Source organism: Elgaria multicarinata, chromosome 20 (genome assembly GCF_023053635.1).
Source record: "Elgaria multicarinata webbii isolate HBS135686 ecotype San Diego chromosome 20, rElgMul1.1.pri, whole genome shotgun sequence".
NCBI lineage: Eukaryota > Metazoa > Chordata > Lepidosauria > Squamata > Anguidae > Elgaria > Elgaria multicarinata.
Window position 1 is genome coordinate 14,473,869 of NC_086190.1, and position 22,127 is coordinate 14,495,995.

Below are 22,127 nucleotides of genomic sequence, written 5' to 3' on the forward strand. Positions count from 1 at the left end.
TGTTCGCACTTCAACTCCCATCGTCCCCTGTCAGCATGGCCAGCAGTCAGGAAACTTGAGAGTTACTGTTCAAAACTTCTGGGGAATGCACCAGGTTGGACAAGGCAAGTTTAAGACAAAAAGGAAAGGACTAGATAAATTCATGGAAGACAAAGTTATTCATACAATGTAAGCAAATGTATTTGCTTTGAAGAAAGACCAAAGCACACACTTCCTGGACTTGATACTTTTCGGATGTTTTGGACTTCAACTCCCATCAGCCTCTGCCAGCACTGGCCAGTGGTCAAGAATCCAGGGACGTGCAGTTCAAAACCAGTGTGGCGTAGTAGCTAAGATGTTGGACTGGGAGTCGGGAGATCTGGGTTCTAGTCCCCACTCGGCCATGGAAACCCACGAGGTGACTTTGGGCCAGTCACAGACTCTCAGCCCAACCCACCTCACAGGGTTGTTGTTGTGAGGATAACATGGAAAGGAGGAGGAGGATTATGTACACCGCCTTGGGTTCCTTAAGGTGGAAAAAAAGGTGGGATATAAATGTAATAAATAAAAATAAATAAAAAACATCTAGAGCCTGGCAGTGGCAAAGGGTCCTTCTCAGCCCTACCTGGAGATGCAGAGGACTGAACTTGGGACCTTTTTAACCAACATGGCATCTTGCCTCCTTTACCTGGTAGGTGAGTCCATTCGACCCCAGGGATTGAAAATAGAGGTAGGCTTGAAACAGTTCCAGGTAACAGTCGTTCACTTCCTACAACAGAAAGGACACGTTCAGAAATGTTATTTTGAGCATTTTCATTTTATTTCAAGCACGATTAAGGAGGAGCTTTGGCTATTGGGTGGCAAAGAAATTAAATTAATTAAGAATACGAATAGGAATAATGGCACCTGAAATCAGTTAGATCCTGGCTCAGTTCGGACAACCTATTAATCAACTCAGTGTGAAAACTCCACTCAACGGTTGAGTTTTTAGGAGATACTCCCCACACATGTTCGAACTCCACTGTTGTGTGACTGTGGGCTTCCGTGGAGTTGAGTTAAATCCATCGTGATGTTTGATTGACAGTTCCTCCACCCTCTCTCCTCCCCCGGCCCTCCCGATGGTATCCCATCAGCCAGTGCTACAAAAAAAAAAAAAATCACAGCAGCAACGGAAAACTCCACGAAGCCCTCCACACAACACAACAGTTGTGCAGGAACTCTCCTCTGCACAGCGTGGATATACCATGTGGAGTGTTTTCTAAAAAAATCACAACTCCACTGTGGGGTGGAGTTTTCCCGCCGGACAACCCATTTCTCAACGGGGGTATAAAAACTCCACGGTGGAGTTCTAAAGTCACCGTTGTGAAACGTGTTGTCTGAACTGAGGCTATGTGCATCTAGAAATTAAGAAATTAAGGCCATAGCTAGACCTAAGGTTTATCCCAGGATTGTCCTGGGGTCAAACCTGTTCATCTAAGACATGATAGCACTCTTCAAATACTTAAAAGGTTGTCACACAGAGGAGGGCCAGGATCTCTTCTCGATCCTCCCAGAGTGCAGGACACGGAATAACGGGCTCAAGTTAAAGGAAGCCAGATTTTGGCTGGACATCAGAAAAAACTTCCTGACTGTTAGAGCAGTACGACAATAGAAACAGTTATCTAGGGAGGTTGTGGGCTCTCCCACACTAGAGGCCTTCAAGAGGCAGCTGGACAACCATCTGTCAGGGATGCTTTAGGGTGGATTCCTGCCTTGAGCAGGGGGTTGGACTTGATGGCCTTATAGACCCCTTCCAACTCTACTATTCTATGATTCTATGATTCTACTATTGCTGGTTAGCATCTGCTTCAGGTTGGGAGGTGGTCTGTAGGCCAGGACTGGCCTGCCTCCCAAGGCTTGTGAGAGAGAAGTGTCTGTACTGATGATGGGTTGGAGTTCACTGATGAGCCGTTGCACTGGTTTCAACTGGGGGCTGTAGGTGACAACCAGTGGTGGATTTCTCTTGGTCTGTCGGCCTTCCTGGGTATCCGTATGACCCTGTCAATCTGTCTTTATGTTTAAGGTGCTACTAGTGTTGGTCATAATCTGTCTAGTCGTGAAAGAGAAATCATGTGTTTGGCTTGGGCGGGGGCGGCATGTGTGTGTGTGTGTGTGTGAGACACGGCACTTGTGCAAGTTGGAAAATTTGCTTTTAAAAAACCCTGGCTGCAAGGTTCTTATTCCAAACTGGCTGGAGCTCCTCTTCGGGGCTGGGGTACACTGCAACATCTTGTTGCAGCATCCTCATTGTAGCTCCATAATAAAAGCAAGCTTTGCTCTCATTTCTCCCACCCTTTTGAGAAAGACATCACTCTTCCTTCTCCCCGCACACATAAAAAGACAAATGCGGAGTTGGCTCTTCCTCCTCTGCAGAACTCACCGGACTGTGCTGAAATTTAAATTTGACCTTGGAGTAATGGATAATTTGCCCCATGTTCCTGACCACCGTCTTCCGCCTCCCTTTCTTGAACAAGCCTGGGAACCGCTGGTCCAAGTTCTCCTTCTCATTTTCCTGGTTTGTGAGGCTCTGTAACAAAGAAAAACAAACCATGTTGCTGTTATTTTTAAAAGGGTAAAAAAAAAAAAAAAGTTCACCACAACCCATAAAGTCCTAAGAGAGATTGGAGGGTTCATAACCCTGATCAAGCAAAAGTAGAGTTGACAGAGAAATTCACAACAGCTTTGAATGAGTTCGGATTTCTATGAATCCGACTTGCGGATTCCACAGCGGACAGACTTTTTCTGAGTCAAGCAGATTTTGCGAGGATTTGCGCAATTTTGTTCATTTGCAAATGCGCAGCTGCGCTAATGATCGTTAGCGCAGGTGCGCATCTGCAAATGAACGAAACTCTCATGCAAAACATCTGATTCTGTCAGTGAACAGGCGAAGGAACGAAACTCTACGAAAATCAGCCGGAGGATATTTAACAAAACCCCAAAAGGTAGCATTTTCAAAACCCCAAAATTCAGCAGAGATGACTTCCCAACAAGACAAGTGCTAAAGGGGGTGGGTGGGATTATTTGGGGGCTTTCTTGCAGGCCAAGGATTAAGATTTTATTTACTGCAATGTGGTCTCTTTGCTCCTGGAGAGAAGTTAACAGGAGGGTTTAAAAACAAACTCACACTAATCTTCTCTGTGTCCAGCGTTGCCATTAATCCATCCGAGCGGCTTGAAAAAGGTGCCAAACTTAATTCGAAACCCAAAGCTAGAGGTTGCCAGATCTGGACAAAAGTCAATCCCAACAGCTGACTTTCAAGCAGAAACACCCCCCTACTGATTTTCGGAGCTCAGCTGTTTATAGCTCTCTCCTCCCTGCTGGACACTAGGAATTTGTTTCCATGCATACAGTATCTTTACATGTCTGCTAGCCTCTAGGCATGCCTCATTCTCGATTCGCCTTGGTGCCTCTGCAGGGACATGTCTGATCCAGCATGGTTTTTTTTCCCTTCTCCTACGTCAACACAAGCCCACAACTTAACACCTGGAGCAACTCGGTGTCCTAAATCATCAGACACTGGGGTTTGGATCCATGTGGATAAACACATTCACAGACACCTGTCTAGTCCTTCCGAAGCCAATTTTCTCTCCTCCAAGGGGCTCAGTGTGTGTTAGTGTGTGTGTGTGAATGGGTTTCCCTTCTCCTTTTTATCTTGCGAGGTTGGTTAGGCAGAGAGGGTAGGAAGGGCCAGTGATCTTCATGGCTGAGTGTAAGCTCCATCCGACGAGCGTTTTATTGCACGCTCATTACTGGGCACTCACAGAGTTTGCTCAGGTCCCTCCCATGATATTGTTTACTTCCTCTTTCAAAAGAGGAAGTAATGAGGGACAAACATATTGCGTCCAGTTTTGGGCTCCTCAATTGAAGAACGATGCGGACAAGCTGGAGCGTGTTCAGAGGAGGGCAACCAGGATGATCAGGGGTCTGGAAACAAAGCCCTATGAGGAGAGATTGAAAGAACTGGGCATGTTTAGCCTGGAGAAGAGAAGATTGAGGGGAGACATGGGAGCCCTCTTCAAATACTTAAAAGGTTGTCACACAGAGGAGGGCCAGGATCTCTTCTCAATCATCCCAGAGTGCAAGGCACTGAATAATGGGCTCAAGTTAAAGGAAGCCAGATGCTGGCTGGACAGCAGGAAAAATTTCCTGACTGTTAGAGCAGTACGACAATGGAACCAGTTACCTAGGGAGGCTGTGGCTTCTCCCACAGTAGAGGCCTTCAAGAGGCTGCTGGACAACCATCTGTCAGGTATGCTTTAAGGTGGATTCCTGCAATGGGCAGGGGGTTGGACTCAATGGCCTTGTAGGCCCCTTCCAGCTCTACTCTTCTATGATTCTATGAAACGCACGGGCGGAGAAGCGCCGGAAAGCAAACACGATTTTCCCTGTGTGCGCTGACGCCGAAAGTGAACAGCTCAGAGTGACTTCCCTTGTAATGACACCTAACATTGTTTACCATTGTTTGTGTGAATGCAAACTCAATTAACAGTTGTTCTTTTTTAAAAAAAGAAAGAAAGAACTGAAGGTGGTATAAAAGGGTCATAGTTCCTTGTGACGTATACACTCATTTCTTTCTGCCTCATTGCTGAGTCTGGTCAAACAGGTTGGGGAGGTTTCTGAAACCTTAGATGACACCCACACGCTTACGTTAAAAACCTGCAAAACCTGTTCAACCACAGACTGATCCCGGGACTGAGCAGCACAGCCTGGGCAAGGATGCCTGCTTTCATACCCCCTTTCAGCTGTTATCGCTCTTCAACCGCCCGAAAGCAACTGTTGTAACTTCTCCTCTGTCGGACACTGGAAGGCCTTCGCAGTAAGGCAGAGTATACGTGCCAGGGAATGCATTCGTGTCAAAACAGGGGAGAAATGGTATTCTATGGCCCAAACAAGAGCATGGGAAGGCAGAGTCCGCGGAGTTGGCCGGTCTTAGAATCATAGAATCATAGAATAGCAGAGTTGGAAGGGGACTACAAGGCCATCGAGTCCAACCCCCTGCTCAATGCAGGAATCCACCTCAAAGCATCCCCGACAGATGGTTGTCCAGCTGCCTCTTGAAGGCCTCTAGTGTGGGAGAGGCCACCACCTCCCTAGGTAACTGATTCCATTGTCGCACTGCTCTAACAGTCAGGAAGTTTTTCCTGATGTCCAGCTGGAATCTGGCTTTCTTTAACTTGAGTCCATTATTCCGTGTCCTGCACTCTGGGAGGATCGAGAAGAGATCCTGGCCCTCCTCTGTGTGACAACCTTTCAAGTATTTGAAGAGTGCTCTCATGTCTCCCCTCAATCTTCTCTTCTCCAGGTTAAACATGCCCAGTTCTTTCAGTCTCTCTTCATAGGGATGAAGGGAGACTGCGCCCGCTTTCTAATAAACGGCGGTGCTAGCAAGACAGCTGTAAGAGCCTTCATGATAGACAGAGGCTCAGCAGTTATTAACCAGGCCAACGCGTCCTGGGGTGCCTCGGTTACCTCAGTTCCTTGGAATGGGCTACACCTCATTGCAACAGCTACTTCAGCAGCCCGTCGACAGCTAGAGAGAGGAACCGGTTCACTGGTGACAAGGTGTTAATTATCCGCAAGCCCTTTTTTTTAATCTTGGCTTTCTCCGGCTTTAGCTGGGCCTAATTGGATCAAGACATTGCAAAGGCAATAGCTAGACACCTCCTCCCCGCCCCCTTCAAGTCTGGGAAAGACAGAAATATCATCCTTAAACAGGGGTGCAGAACCTCTAAATAGACCGAGGGCCGGATTTCAATCTGGAGCAGTTTTCGGAGGACGCGGCCCTCAGGCTTGGGAGAGTCATTCCCACCTTTTACAACCAGGAGAAAACGCACAAGCCACCCAATAATCAGAGGTTGGAGGAAAGGTCATGAGGTCATGGAAAGAGGGCATAGATTCCCCAGAGGGGCGCTGGGTTTGCCCCATGACCGGAGGTTCTAGTTCACGTCCCAAGGTACAGGTGATGAAGTCAGAATACAACATACATCAGTTTTGGTTTCGGTTTTCACTGTGTCAGTTTCTGATAGAGACAGAGGGCGTGGGCTTTTGAGCACCATAGAGCTCCTCAACTCATTCCGTCTTAATTTATTATTACACTTTGATTTGATTTGTTACATTTATATACTGCCCCATAGCCGAAGCTCTCTGGGCGGTTTACAAAAGTTAAAAACAGTGAACATTAAAAAAGTATACAAAATTTAAAACCATCAATAACATAAACAGTATAAAAACAACGGTATCCGTTTCAAAACAACTGTTCTGGGGTCCATTAAAAAACAAGCAAACTTAGCGTTGTTAAATGCCTGGGAAAAGAGAAAAGTCTTGACCTGGTGCCGAAAAGATAACAATGTTGGCGCCAGGCGAGCCTCATCGGGGAGATCATTCCATAATTGGGGGGCCACCACTGAAAAGGCCCTCTGCCTTGTTGCCATCTAAGGGTCACTTCGTCTATTAATAAATGAGTGGCGGTAATTTCTCTTAGCCTCAAGCCCTCTCCCATAACTCAAGCTGTGTGGGGGTGCTGGGACAGGGGTGGGCTTCTTGTGTTTTTCTCAGTGGCGTGGGGATCTGCACATGTTCAGAGGGACACTTTTATTATCACCACTCAGTGCTCCAGGGACAGATCCTGTCTCATGGCTGATTCTGGCCAAACAGGTTGGGGAAAACTAAATTAAGCACCCTATGTGACTTCCGTATTACTCGCTCAAGTAACCTAATACGCAAGGCAGAAATGTATGCATCTCTCCTAAGGTCAGGTTCTGTGATTTGTATGGTATGTCACCTCAGATCTAGGTGAAGGGCAAAAAAACCCCACCCAGTACTGCAATCCTATGCAAGTTAACAAGCCCCAGTCTCAGATCTGGCTGAAGATTTGAACGGACACACATGGGCAAGAGCTTTCTGGTGGTGGCTCCTTTGAGCAGAGTCAAGAAGCCGCCATTTAAAGCCCTGGAGCAAAACTATGTCAGGAGCTTTGTGGGGAAATTAAAATGGAAGCTGTGTAGCACCGAGTCCCAGAGAAAGGGTGGATTTAAAAGTGGGTCCGGGGCAGGCCTGACCAGTGTGTCCAATAGAGCTTACTCCTAGGAAAGGATACACATTATTGCTGTCTTAAGAACATGAGGAGAGCTGTGGTGGATCACACCAATCTAATACATCATTCTGTTCACAGAGTAGCCAACCAGCTGCCCATGTGAAACTCTCAAGTAGGACATGAGTACAACAGCACCCTCCTGCCCATGTTCCCCAGCAACTGGTATACAGAGGCATACTGCCACTGGTGCTGGAAGTAGTATATAGCCATCAGGACTAATGGCCGTTCATTGCCTTACCCTCCGTGAATTCATCTTTTAAAGCCATCCAAATGGGTGGCCATGACTCCATCTTGTGGGAGTGAACTCCACAGTTCAACTCTGCGCAGTGTGAAGAAGTCCTTCCTTTTACCTGTCCTGAACCTATCACCGATCCGCTTTATCGGAGCTTGGGGTTCTAGCATTACGAGAGAGGGAGAAAAATGTCTCCTATCCATTTTCTTCACCCTGTCCATCATATCGTACATTTCTAACCATGTCACCGATTTTCTCAAAGCTGACAGTCCCAGCTTTCGTAATGTTTCCTCAAAAAGCTCCAGCCCCTTGGTCATTTTAGGGTTCCATCCTATGCATGTTTAGACAGAAAAAAGTCCTATAACTATAAAAAAATAGAAAAAACTATAAAAAACTAGGAAAAAAGTCCTATAACTATAAAAACTAGAAAACTATAATAACTAGAAAAAAGTCCTATAACTATAAAAGTTGTAGGATATTTTTTTCTGTCTAAACATACATAAGTTTGCGCTCTCCGCTGCCCTTTTCTGGTTTTCCCCCCCAACTCTATAATATCCTTTTTTAGACGCGGTGACCAGAACGGTACCCAGATACTGCTCCGTAGATTTGTATAAACTGGCAGTTTTATTTTCGATTCCTTTCCTAATTATGCATAACACAGAGTTTCCCTTTTTCACAGCCGCTGCACGCTGGGTCTACATTTTAATCAAGCTGTCCATCGCATGATCTCTTTCTCTGTCTGTCACCACTAGCTCAGACCCCAACAGCGGATTCAAGAAGTTGGGTGTTGTTGTTTTCATCCCAGTAAGTATCACTTCACACTTGCTTACATTATCAATTATTAGTCTTAATTATCCAGGGTAAAACACGAGAATTCAGTGACTCTCCTGAGCTGACATCCCCTGCAATTTCCCTCTTCACAAAGACATATTGCACCCTCCAGGGGTGTCTGGATATTATGGAAGCTGTCCCATGTATGTTTCGCGGATGGTGTAGTCTCATTCGTTCCAGCATCCATTCACAGACACCTTAAATTCCCCCCTTATGCGGAAAAATACGCAAATAATTCTGTAAGAAATTTCACAACAATTTACATAATCTATATTAGTATGTAACATTTAGTGTATCATTTCCCTGTTCCATTCGACTTCTCCACGCGTATATTTTCCAGCATGGCGTGTGTCTCAGGAGAAACTTGCGTATTTTCCTGAATGAATTTGCACAAATTTCGGTAAATAAATAACTCCAGAAGTCCGCGGAGGCCGGTTTGCAGCAGATCCCATAGGTCGGTTCCTTACATACCCAATCTCACTTGAATTTCTCTACCATCTCAGTTTAAAAGCTCTCTTTCCAAACACACATCTCACTCATCACAACAATCGAGGGGAGCCCGTGTCCTCGTTTGCAGAGGACACTCCTCTATTTGAAGGGCTATCAAGGGGCTTCTGTCTGTCCCGTCCAATTTGCTTATAAATAAAGAGCCATACGAACTGTTGTCCATCAACACCTAACATCTGGAGACCTGGCAGGGACGTAGGTCACCTGGTTACAATCGTCCGCACTATGGTGAGATCGCCTGCATTTCTCTTTAAATTATAGTATTCCCGAAGTCGCACTTCAACCTATAAATGAGCACGTGTAAATTCGATGCAGATGTGTGACCTCTTCTTTTTTTAAAGTAGCCTCCCTAATCTTCATCCTCCCATTACAGAGGCTGTAATTTTCATTTCAGCGTTTCCACCGCAGTTGCTTCAGCACAGGGACAAAACACACGGTACCTGCACGTCCAATTTGTTCAGTTCCACAACGTCCGTGGCTCCAGAAGTGCCACTGGGACTGTGGCTGTCTGGTGACTCACTGTCCCTAGCTTTAAAGGTACAATTAGTACCTTGACTTCACGTTAAGGACAGTATGTGATGCTTAATCATAATTCTTTCCACACCGCACACCAAAGATAGATTGCTGCAATGCAGTCTACGTGGGGCTGCCTTTGAAGACAGTTCGGAAGCTGTAGCTTGTACAAAATGCAGCGGCCAGATTGATAACTGGGACTAGAAGGTTGGAGCATATAAGACCCACTCTGGCCCGCTTGCAATGGCTGCTTATACATTTCCTAGCCCAATTCAAGGCGCTGGTTTTAACCTATAAAGCCTTACACAGCTTGGGACCACAATACCTGACGGAACGCCTTTCCCGACATGAACCTACCCATACACTGAGCTCAACATCTAAGGCCCTCCTCTGGGTGCCTACTCCGAGGGAGTCTCAGAGGGTGGCGACAAGAGAGAGGGCCTTCTCTGTGGTGGCCCCCCAACTGTAGAACGATCTCCCTAACGAGGCCCGCCTGGCGCTGACATTGTCATCTTTTCGGCGCCAGGTCAAGATTTTTCTCTTCTCCCAGGCATTTAGCAATATGTAATGACCGTGGGTCTGGGTTTTTTTTTTGGCTCATCGTTTTTAAAGTTGTTATAGTGGTTTTAAATGTATGTGTATTTTACTTGTTTTTGTGGTTTTTAATCATTGTATATTGTTTTTATCTTATGTGAACCGATCAGAGAGCATTGGCTATGGGGCGGTATACAAATGCTAATAATAATAATAATAATAATAATAATAATAATAATAATAATAATAATAATAAAATAATAATAAGAAGAATAAGAATAATAATAATAATAATGATGTTCCTCCAGCCTGCTCTAATGTGGAGATTCGTTCATTCATTCATTCATTCCATTTATATTCTACCTTCCCTCCAAGGATCCCATCCTCCTCCTCTCTATTTAATCCTCACAACAACCCTGTGAGGTAGGCTGAGAATCAGTGACTGGCCCAAAGTCACCCAGTGAGCTTCAGGGCCAAGTGAAGACTTGAACCCAAACGTCCTAGGTCCCAGTCGAACCCTTAACCCTTACATCACACAGACTGCTTGATCTATGGCTATAAGTTTCCGGACTTTCCCAAACCACAACATTTGTGCCTTTTCTGCTTAAAAGCATAAAATCAACGCTGCTGCCTGACATGTGTGAACAGCTGTGGCATTAGGAGGTACAAAAAAAAAACCAAAAACGAAAGGAGATTGTCCAAAACAGGTCAGGAAAAAAAAAAAAGAAATGGGTTCTCAGGATTAAAATTATTTATTTTTATAAAGCCCGATGCGGTTCGGCCTGTACTTTATTCAAAGGCCTTCCTCGGGGGGTTGTTAGGAGATAGCGGCCCTGTTCAGAAGACACCTTAAACCACGGCTTTAACCACGGTGAATAAGGCCTTTTGCCTTCTCGCAAAATAATTGTCTCCTGTGCTGCTAGCCTGACAGGCAGAGAGCCAGGGAGCAAGGGATCCGTGGTGTCTCATAGGGGGATTCTACACGTTGTACTGAGGGAGACCCGGCCGGCGAGGAGGTAGGTGGGTGGCGGCGGCAAGGACGCCTCTTCCTCGTCTCTTCTCCAGGCAAGCTACACGATCGCTTTGGGGGCACACTGGGGGCGCATGGAAGCGCCCTCAGTACGACATGTGGAATCCCCCCTGGTCCTCCTCATCACCGCCACCGTAGTCAGGGCTAGAGCAAGAGGCAGGTGAAAAAGCAGGTTGTAGCGGTGAAGAGGAGTTGCACCTCCAAGAGGCTCTTGTCAGTGGGCCTGAAGTGTGGGCCCTCGGCAACGTCCCAACCATGCCCAACGTTGGCGCTTAAAATGATAAGATGGTTCTCCGGTTTTTTTTAGATCCTTTGTGGGCCCGGAGATCAGGAGAGAGCAAAGGCAGCACAAAGAAAAGAATTTATTCCACATGCAAGCCGCAGACAGAAGAAACATTTAAGCTCACGTTTTGTTTCCCCGGTATTTAATTATAAAGGATAACCTTTCATTAGGATAGTCACTGGCCGATGTGTTCTACTTTCCCTGCCGTGGAAGCACAAAGCTGCCCCAAAGCGTCGGTACCCATAATTATAACACAACATACACTTTTGAGCCTTCGATACATGTGGTTGGAGAACTGTGCAGGAGCCTTTAAATTCACAATTAAATGCAGAGACGCACATCTTCACTGAATTAAATTCAGAGACGCACATCTTTATACCTGAAAAGAGTGCGTAGCACACCCAAAACAGAGCCGGGTGGCGGTTTTTACACATCCGCAGTGAAGGCCAACAGGAAGGAGGAAAGACCACAGCAGTAAATCATGCAGAGAGGCGGCAGATAGCCTCCCAGAGTGAGTAATTCTGTAGTGCCGGGGTGGACAATTTGTAGCCTTCCAAACATTTTGCCTTGCAACTCCCATGATCCCTCGCGATTGGTTGACTGACTAGGGCTGATAGAAGTTCTAGGCCAAAACATCTGGAGGGCCACAAGCTTCTGCTGGAGGAAGCCTCCTCAAAGAGCAGGTAATCCTGTAGCAAATCACACAGAGACACAGCGGGCAACTTCTTCTATGGGTAATTCCTTTGGGCTCACAGAAACCTTTCGATATTCACAGCCCAGTTCTGTGCATATCTACTCCGAAGTACATCCCATCAAGTTCAATGGGACTTACTCCCAGGTAAGGAGGGATCAGGATTGCTGCCTTAGTTAATTTAGGCACCATGCTACGTTAGCAATGCTCTCATGCATGGAGTTTGTGAATTACTAAAGTAGCCTGATAAAATAGAAATTAATTCTTTGATTCCCTGCCCACATATCCTGGTACATTAGAAAATTAACATTTTTCGGGATGGGGCAACTGGCAGGCATATCTCAGGTGGGCTTCTGCAAAGATACTTTGAGACATGGTACTTAAACTTCCAACAGCTGTGTCTATATCTTCTGTACAGTAAGGGTGGGCTGAAGATAGATCGGCAGATGTTTTGGACTTCAACTCCCAGAATTCCTGGCCATTGGCCATGCTGCCAGTGGCTTCTGGGAGTAGAAGCCCAAAACAGCTGGAACTCTACCTTCTGCCCACCCCTGCATATAGCGTAGAACATTAAAATGTTTAATAATACCAATAAATGAATACAACCAATAACTCTTTTCTCAGGCATTTGACAGAGAAGATTGAGGGAAGACATGATAGCACTCTTCAAGTCCTTGAAAGGTTGTCACACAGAGGAGGGCCAGGATCTCTTCTCGATCCTCCCAGAGTGCAGGACACGGAATCATGGGCTCAAGTGACAGGAAGCCAGATTCCGGCTTGACAGCAGGAAAAACTTCCTGACTGTTCGAGCAGTACGACAATGGAGCCAGTTACCTAGGGAGGTTGTGGGCTCTCCCACACTAGAGGCATTCAAGAGGCAGCTGGACAACCCTCTGTCAGGGATGCTTTAGGGTGGATTCTTGCCTTGAGCAGGGGGTTGGACTCGATGGCCTTATAGGCCCCTTCCAACTCTACTATTCTATGATTCTATATATGATAAGTTTTAATCACTCCTGGATTTGTCTTACGGTTAGGGGAGACTGCTCAGAGCTGTTTTGTCTGCTTGTGCGTTTTGATGTAAATGGTTTAAAAGCTTTGCATACTGTATTTTAATGGTTTTTATTTTATTACATTCCTATGCCGCCCCTTGGCTATGGGGCGGTATAGGAATGTTAGATCCTAGATACCACAGGCGGAAAGATTAAGGAAATGGCAGGAAGAGTTTTTTGAATGGCTTTTTTCCCATCTGCTCCCACACACTCCAACACGCCGCCTAGATTTTGTGCGTTGCCACAGCCAGCCACACACCCAAACTTAATTAGACACCCTTCAGATCATTAAGTGGCAACTAGATTTTCACCTTTGTAATGTTCCCAGGCTTTTCAAACCAATAGGAGTTCAGCACACACCTGCTTTCCGTAAACAACCGGCAACATCCTACTAACTCAAGAAACTTGGTCTGCCTGGATTACAGCTACGGATTATGGACTGATTAAGGATTGTTGATATGAATGGGAAACTATTTATTTATTTATTTCAATTCTATACCACCCAACAGCTGAAGCTCTCTGGGAGACTCACAGCCATTTAAAAACATAAAATACAGCGTCAGATACAGTATAAAATAGAAGTAAAAGCCAAAATAAAACCTAGCAGCAATACAAAGATTTAAAATACAGTAACAGATTTAAAACAGAAACTGCCTGGGAAAATAAGATGGTGCCAGAATGACCTCTCTGGGAAGCTCATTCAACAACCGGGGAGCCACAATGGAAAAGGCCCTGTTCTTAAGTAGCTAGACACCACACTTCCTTTTGAAGGGGCTTCGGAGAAGAACCACATGCCGGATCTACACCAAGCAGGATATAACACTTTGAAAACGGTTTGAAAACTGAATATGGAGCGTGTCCTGGGTCCAAACAGTTGTCATTACTGTTATAAACCATTATAAAGCAGTAGTGTAGATCCTTCACAAGAGTTGTAAACTGAAGTCTAAAGATTGGTGGATGATGTGATTGAAGGTTCACGCTAGAAATTCCATCCCATATTTTGATTAAGCAGGCCAATACAAGGCTATAGATCATGGGTGGGCCAGGAACACCCAGAGGGCCGTAAGTTGCCCACCCCTGGTATAAATTAAAGTATAGGGGTGGCAGAATGGGGCAAAATGGTGCTGGTGTTGGTATTATAACCCTATTGGGCTGACTTTCTCCTTTAGGGTTGACTGTGTTCAAGAACTCCTGATAATTACACTGGGCAAACTGCACAGATACCACATGTGTTCACATGTGATGACGAGATAATCATGAATAATCACCCCATCCATCCAGAAATCTCATGCTTCGTCAACTAGTTCTGCAGATTATTTCATGTCTAGTTTCACAGGCCAAATTCTTTACCTTCTTAACGGGTCGTTTGTTTGTAACAGACAATTCTACAGACAGAAACCATAGATTTCTACTTTCTGTATGAATATGACTTATATATTAGAGTATCCAGCAAACAGCCAAGAAACTCTGATTATAATGGGTGAAATGGCAATAGGACATTTAGGCTCCAATCCCAATGTATACAACTGTGCCCTTATTAATTTAAAAAATATCTCTACCTTACCTACCAAAAAGTTCTCAAGGCTGCTTACAATATATAAAACTACAATTAAAAAGATGAAACAGCAACATAAAACAGTAAAAGAGTTTAAAAGCTTCAGATGTGAAGTGTACCTCAAAAGTGTTACTGGAATTTTCACATGATGACGAGATTTCATCTTGTCTCGCTAGTTAATGCTTCATAACAGTTTACTTCATAAATGAGTAAATAAATGTTGGGTTGGGTAAAAGACGGGATTTCCAGTATCGGCCTGGAGAATTCATCTACGCTTGCATAATAAAAGTTGAGTTTAGGACTATATTATTCATAGACATATTTATTCATCATAGCATGTGAATAAACCTTTAAGGTTTATCCTCAACTAGGGTGACCATATGGAAAGGAGGACAGGGCTCCTGAATCTTTAACAGTTGTACAGAAAAGGGAATTTCAGCAGGTGTCATTTGTATGCATGCAGCACCTGGTGAGATTCCCTCTTCATCACAACAGTTAAAGCTACAGAAGCCCTGTCCTCTTTTGCATCTGGTCAATTTCTGGTGTACCCCAGGGGGGTCGTTTTCGAACCCCAGGAGGTCTGGATTTCGCCTCCAAGCCTGACAATAACATGCTAAAGGTTATCGCAGGGTAGATAGCTACAGATTTGAAAAAACAGAACACTTTATTGTACCCAAAATGTACAAGCAACGCTCCAACCAACCCCACATGTAAAGAAAGAAAGAATTCCCATGTTTCTTCAGGCAGAATCCACTCAAAACATTTGGCTCGAGGCCAAAGCAGGAAGGAACCAGAGTTTCGTGTTTTGTCATCCCCTTCATCACTCAGTAGTGTTTCCCCACCTCTGGGGCTGTTTATATTTCTCACAGACACAGACTCATGCCCCTCTCTCGATTAATCCGAGCGGAGGGTTTGATCTCTTTTTGTCGCTCTCAGCGCTTACGGCACCTCACGAGAGAGACAGGATTTTGAAAGCCGGTTCCTTGCTCAGGGGGGTGACTGAGCAAGATTCGCCCAGACATGTCTCGCTTCGCTCTCCGCCTCAGCCAATAGGTGAGGCAGGTTAAAAATTAAACTCCCTCAGACCTGTGTGAGAACGGAATGGAGTGACTTAGAGTTTAGTCATCGGGGGTGGCCGCCATGCGAGGAGGGATGTCAACTTTGGACAGGAGGTTGCGTCACAAGGAAGCTCTGAATTATGCCTCTCCCTGATACAAAAAAATTGGAGGTGGTGAGAGAGGTAATAATATTTGTTATCTACACTACTCTTCATTCCTCATGGAGCCAAAGATGTTTTTGCTCCAGGTCATGAGGGACTTGGGAAATATGGCAAGACAGGAAGTATTGGACAACGGTCAAGGCCCGAACTGGTGCATGAGTTGAAATTTCCACCTCTGCCAAAGGCAATTCACTCAACCTTTTGTTGCCTCAGGCGTACACAATACCAAGTGGGGTTAAGGTAGGGTGACCCTATGGAAAGGAGGACAGGGCTCCTGTATCTTTAACAGTTGTACAGAAAAGGGAATTTCAGCAGGTTTCATTTGTATATATGGAGAACCTGGTGAAATTCCCTCTTCATCACAACAGTTAAAGCTGCAGGAGCTACACTAGAGTGACCAGATTTAAAAGAGGGCAGCTTTAACTGTTGTGATGAAGAGGGAATTTCACCATATATACAAATGACATCTGCTGTAATTCCCTTTTCAATACAACTGTTAAAGATACAGGAGCCCTGTCCTCCTTTTCATAGGGTCATCTTAGTTAAGAATCCTGTTTTCCTTTCACAACAAGGCCAGAATGACACATATATACAACTAGGGTGACCATATGAAAAGTTGGACAAGGTTCCTGTATCTTTAACAGTTGAATAATAACGCGAATTTCAGCAAGTGTCATTTGTATGCATGCTGCACCTGGTGAAATTCTCTCTTCATCACAACAGTTAAAGATACAGGAGCAGTGCCCTCTTTTGTATCTGGGCAAGAGGGCAGGGCTCCTGCAGCTTTAACTGTTGTGACGGAGAGGGAATCTCACCAGGTGCAGCATGCATTCAAATGACACCTGCTGAAATTCACTTTATTATTCAACTGTTAAAGACACAGGAACCCTGTCCTCCTTTTCATATGGTCACCCTAATGCAACCCTCACATGCACAATGGTCTTTGAATGGATTCCACTATGCAGTTCTAGCTATTGTGGAGCACTAGATAGCATTAAACATTAACGCAATACAGCACAGACCTATGCATGTTTTCCAGAAATAAGTCCCAATATATTCAATGGTAAATGTTTACTTAAGATCATCCTCAAATGCCTAACTCCAAGTGTCCCTGCTGGATGAAGCGAAGTGTGTGGGTTGCTACCAGTGGCTTTTTAGTAGCGGCACCCCAGCTGTAACAGAAATGATTGCTTTGGCAGCATCTACGGTCTTTCGGGCACCTGCTTGAAAGACCTTTCTGTTCACCCAGGCCGTTTAAACAATTCATGTCGTCTGGGTCTCTCTTGTTTTGAAATCTCTGTGTTTCATTTTGCTGTGCTGTGAGTTTCACTTTGCCGTCGAATTTCACGTTGCTTTTGTTTTGATGTTGGTCCCTTCGTTTATTGCAAGCCGCCCAAGATCACTTTTAAGGTGATACAAACGTCACGGATAAATAAATTAAATCACAGACAGGACGGCAATCCGTGCGCGCCCCAATTGCCCATAATGGTATTCCATGTTCTGGAATAACTATCACCCCATTTCAGCATGGGTGTGGGGCCAGTAGAAGAGGCCGGCAATCAAACACAACAGGAACTAATTAAGGTTAGAGGATGCAAGGCAGAAAGAGTCGAATCGCTTGAGAAATGGAGCTTCGTAGTACTATTTAAGAGATGCAGGCTGAGCAGGGGTTCTCAAGCCTTAGGCCTGGGAGCCAAATCCGCCCCCGAAAGGATGCCCAGATGCCCACGCCCCTTCTCCTGGCTCTACTCTTTTCCCTCCAACTACAATTCATTTATTGGTTTTCCAGCTTTTGTGTAGGTGTATTATTATTATTATTATTATTATTATTATTATTATTATTATTATTATCCAATTCTAAAAGATTTAAATGCCTCTCCCAAGGCAGTAAAAGCTGTAAGTTAAAATACCCTGGCGTTTTCAGGTTTTGGCTTCATCCACCACTGGAAGGTGGTGCCTAGGGTTGCCATACGTCCCGGAACACCGGGAACGTCACGGTTTCCAAGACTTTCCAAAATGTCCCGGCCAGTCAGTCAAGAATCCTGAATTCCTGTTCCAGCCGGCCGGAGAAATTCCAACCTCCGAAATCGTGCCTCAAGTCTCCATATTGAAGTCTCCTCTAGCTTTTGAGAACTAATGGAGAAACGTAATTTAGTGTCATTTTTTTCTGTTTGCTTAAACTGTTCTTTGCCTATTATTTATTTCTGTTTGTTTGCTTAAACTGTTCTTTGCCTATTATTTATTTATTTTTAGGCTGCAATCCTGGGAATATGCCCTATTTAACTTAATAGGATTTGTTTCTGAGTAGACACACATAGGATTGCAGGGTTAGATAACTAACGCTTAGATAGCTTGCTTGCTTTCCCTAGACCTTTACATATTGCTCAGTATTTTTTTTAAAAAAATTCTACCCTCCCCCTCCCCCCCCAGCAAAAAATTGCCCCGGTTTTCTGGATTCAAAATATGGCAACTCTAGCGGTGCCTGAGAATTTCTCCGAAATGGAATTCAGTCCTCGGACCAAGAGAGATTTTGCAGTCCTGCCGTAAGTCCTGTTCAACGCAAGTGGAGCTCATAGCTGAGTAAACATGCATAGGATTGCACTGTGAAGCGTACCTCTGCGAGTAACTCAGAAAGTAGCTGGTGTTCTCCAGATGTTTTGGATTTCAACTCCTGAACACTGGCCATGCTGGCTAGGGCTGCCAGGTGTTGACGTCCAAAACATCAGCTCAAGGTCAAACAGTGTGATATGGCTGCAAGAAGGGCCAATGCTATTTTGGGCTGCATTAATAGAAGTAGAGCTTCCAAATCACATGAGGTATTGGTTCCTCTCTATTCGGCCCTGGTTAGGCCTCATCTAGAGTATTGCGTCCAGTTCTGGGCTCCACAATTCAAGAAGGATGCAGACAAGCTGGAGGGGGTTCAGAGGAGGGCAACCAGGATGATCAGGGGTCCGGAAACAAAGCCCTATGAGGAGAGACTGAAAGAACTGGGCCTGTTTAGCCTGGAGAAGAGAAGATTGAGGGGAGACATGAGAGCACTCTTCAAATCCTTAAAAGGTTGTCACACAGAGGAGGGCCAGGATCTCTTCTCGATCCTCCCAGAGTGCAGGACACGGAATAACAGGCTCAAGTTAAAGGAAGCCAGATTCCAGCTGGACATCAGGAAAAACTTCCTGACTGTGAGAGCAGTACGACAATGGAACCAGTTACCTAGGGAGGTTGTGAGCTCTCCCACACTAGAGGCCTTCAAGAGGCAGCTGGACAACCCTCTGTCAGGGATGCTTTAGGGTGGATTCCTTCATTGAGCAGGGGGTTGGACTCGATGGCCTTGTAGGCCCCTTCCAACTCTGCTATTCTATGATTCTACCATGCCTTCCACCTTAACACCCCGCACCCGAAATTTAGGCACAATATATAGACCTCTGTTCGACAGTTGTAGGATTCCTGAGTAATGTATGCCAAGCATCTAAAGCACTATATAAATGCTAATATTCTTCCATATAAATGCTGCTGCCCAAACAGTCAAGCACACCCACACGCAGAAAATTGGTGAGCTTTTAGCTCACCCATCTCTTAGCTTGGGGCGGGTCTTGCAACATTCAGGATCAAAAGCATCACATCTGCTCTCTGGCTTATAAAACATTGGAATTAAAAATTGCAGCTTTACGCGATGCCGGCGCCACTAAAAAGGCACGTCAACGTGGCAGGGCAGGGTGACGACGCACCCGCCACGGAGTATATGAAAGGAGGGCAGCATTTGCAAATAAGGAGCTCACCAAGTGGTTTGCCATTTTCAAATAGAACGCGTCTATTTCAGCGGTCCCAAGGAGGACCCAAAAGATTAAAAAACCAGCCATGTTAAAATACAAGCATATGGGGAGAGGGGGCTTGTATTAAACTCTGGCCAAACACAATGATTCTGGAAGATTCTTCAGCTCGGGCTGGTCTCCAAAAGAGAAAGATTTAGTGAATGTGTGGTAGCTGGTGGAAATTTATTTATTTATTTATTTAAAACATTTCTATCCCGCCCTATATCAATAAGATCTCACGGCAGCGTACAGATAAAAGCATACAGTATAAAACAATAAATATACACAGTTAAAAACAAATTAAACCATGAGCCAAGTTAAAACCATATATAATTTAAAAGCAGTAAAACTATTAAAACAGTTAAAACAATGTGCCAACTTAGTGAATTCAGCCATTAAAAGCTTTGTTCAAAAGCCACGTTTTCACTTGGCGCCGGAATAAAATCAGCGTTGGCGCCAGTCGGGCCTCCAAGGGGAGGGCATTCCACAGTCGGGGTGCCACCACAGAGAAGGCCCTCTCCCACGTCCCATCATAGCGAATGTGTTGTGCTGGTGGGATGCGGAGAAGGGCTCCTCCAACAGGTCTCAAGTCTTGGGCAGGCTTATATAAAGAGAGGCGCTCCCTCAAGTATAGAGGTCCCAAGCCATTACCAACACTTTGAATTCCGACCGGAAGCGAAATGCCTCTCTAATGGGCAGAAGAGTGTTCTTGGCAGGCATCTGACCTGTTTCTTCTATGTTCCCCTACAGGGCCTAGCACACACTGGCCCCTAAATAAAACAAACATTGGTGGTGGTTTAATCTGTTTTTGTGAGGGCAGCGTTTGTGATTAAGCCCTCACAATGTGAAGGGAGGGCATCCTGCCTCAAACCTGAGGTAACCTGTGGGGAAAAGGTGGGGATGGAAACCTTTCTTTAGTTTCGTTTTCCCCATTTCCCGGAGACTCGTTTGACCCTGCCTTGCTTCTGAACTACTCAAAATGGCCGTGGAGTTCTTTCAAAATGGCTGTCAGGGGCACATTTGCTCCTGGAATTCTCCCTTCTACGCAATTATTATTAATATTTATTTATATAGCGCCATCAATTTTCATGGTGCTGTACAGAACAAAAAGAGTCCTAAAAGAGGACTCCTTAAAGAGACACCTTAAAGAGTCCTCTTATTTATTTATTTATTGCATTTATTGCCGAAGCTCTCTGGGCGGTTCACAGAATTGCATTGAGTTGTTAAGCGGTACGGAGTTGATATGGTTTCACAAGATTTTATTTGCCATGTTGTTATGTACACATCAAGGCCTGTTGTCAATAGGTCTCCCTCACAGTGAGGACTACTTCCACAAGACTTCTTTATATGGAACCTTTAATTCTCAGTGGCATCCATACAGTCAACTCACACATATCTTTACAGCCTCTGGAACAATGGAACCAGAGGAGTACCAGCGTGTCAGTGACAAAAATAGCCTGGTATATAGAACTGTAAAGAGTTTATGCTTCAAATGTAGCCAAGAAATGTGTGACTATTTCCTTCGGCTTGTCTTCTGTTTGCTCAGAGATCTTGCCATCAGTCCTGATTGTGGAGAGGAGAGACTGGTGTTGATTAAGAACATGAGCAAGGAAAGCACTCTCGAATTTGGTGATCTTGCTTGGCTCCAGCTTGTCCAGAAGGCCTCTTAACCCAACATAGATAACAGCAACTCTTAGGGCCTAGGACAGCCTAACCCAACATGCTGCCCTCCAGATGTTTTGGACTGCAACTCCCAGCATTTCTGAATATTGGCCATGCTGGTCCAAAACGTCTAAAGAGCACCCAGTTGAGGAAGGTTGGCCTAGAAGAAGCTGTCAAACATATCTAGGAATTATTTTTGCACGTGTGTGTGAGTGTTGCTACAGAATTAACAAGTGTCAAGTTTTCCACATACTAAAAGGGGGGGACTGGGTGAAACCTCTGCACCCCAGGAAGGAATAACTCAGACTAATGCATAATCTGGTTTTCCGCCCTTTCGACGAAAAGAACGGAGCACTCAGTGCAATCCTTTCTACTCAGCACTCCAGATCTACAGGTTGGTGACAGGGCTCTGTCACCAACTCCACCCATGGAAACGCAGCGTGAGAAATGTTCCTCAATGGAGAGGAAATTCGTTCCCAATTCATATGAAAGACGTTCCTGGGCGGGAGACCTTGACTGTGGGCTGGCTAATTTGCGTCATTATAGTCAGAGGTGATTAACAACCCTTGCGTTTCATGGTGACACAAGTAGGGTTCAGCCCGCACCGGTTGTGTGTCGGACCTGCTGCACTTTCACTGCGAAACTATTCTGAGGACTGCCCCAGGCTCCACCTGTCCATCAGAGGGAAATATTGGATGCACAATATTTGCAAACATGTTAAAAATGGCTTAAAAGTCATTTTAGAGGATAATGTTGTTTAGAAAAATGTGTTCTTTTCAGGTGAAAACTTTTGTGGCTTCCCTCAAGACCTCTGTGAAATGCATTTTCACAAGTCAGTGATCTCTAAAAGAGATGTGTCGGCCCTCTTATTTCCCAGAATTCCTTGGGGCATGGCATGATAATTGGACACTCCATTGAAACTCAATTGCTTTCTAGTGTAAAAGTGGCTTTAGATCTGGGATGAGATTTCCTGCACTCATATTACATCTCCTCAGCCACAAACTATGTAAATAGCCTTGGTCAAATCTTTTACCTCAGACTCAGTTTCTCATCTGTTAAAGGAAGGCAATAGTAACCTATCTCACCTGGTGATGACCAAGA

The 22,127-nt window shown here is 45.0% G+C and overlaps 1 protein-coding gene across 1 annotated transcript in view; it reads right to left on the reverse strand.

Moving 5' to 3' along the window:
- The window catches only part of PLEKHN1 (pleckstrin homology domain containing N1), a 69,011-nt gene that overhangs the window by 36,414 nt on the left and 10,470 nt on the right, over positions 1 to 22,127 (reverse strand). The window contains exons 3-4 of the mRNA XM_063145455.1: positions 2,399 to 2,545; positions 668 to 748 (exon numbers count right to left, since the gene is read on the reverse strand). Coding sequence (XP_063001525.1) covers positions 668 to 748; positions 2,399 to 2,545 — 228 coding nt within the window. The remainder of the gene's footprint in view (positions 1 to 667; positions 749 to 2,398; positions 2,546 to 22,127) is intronic.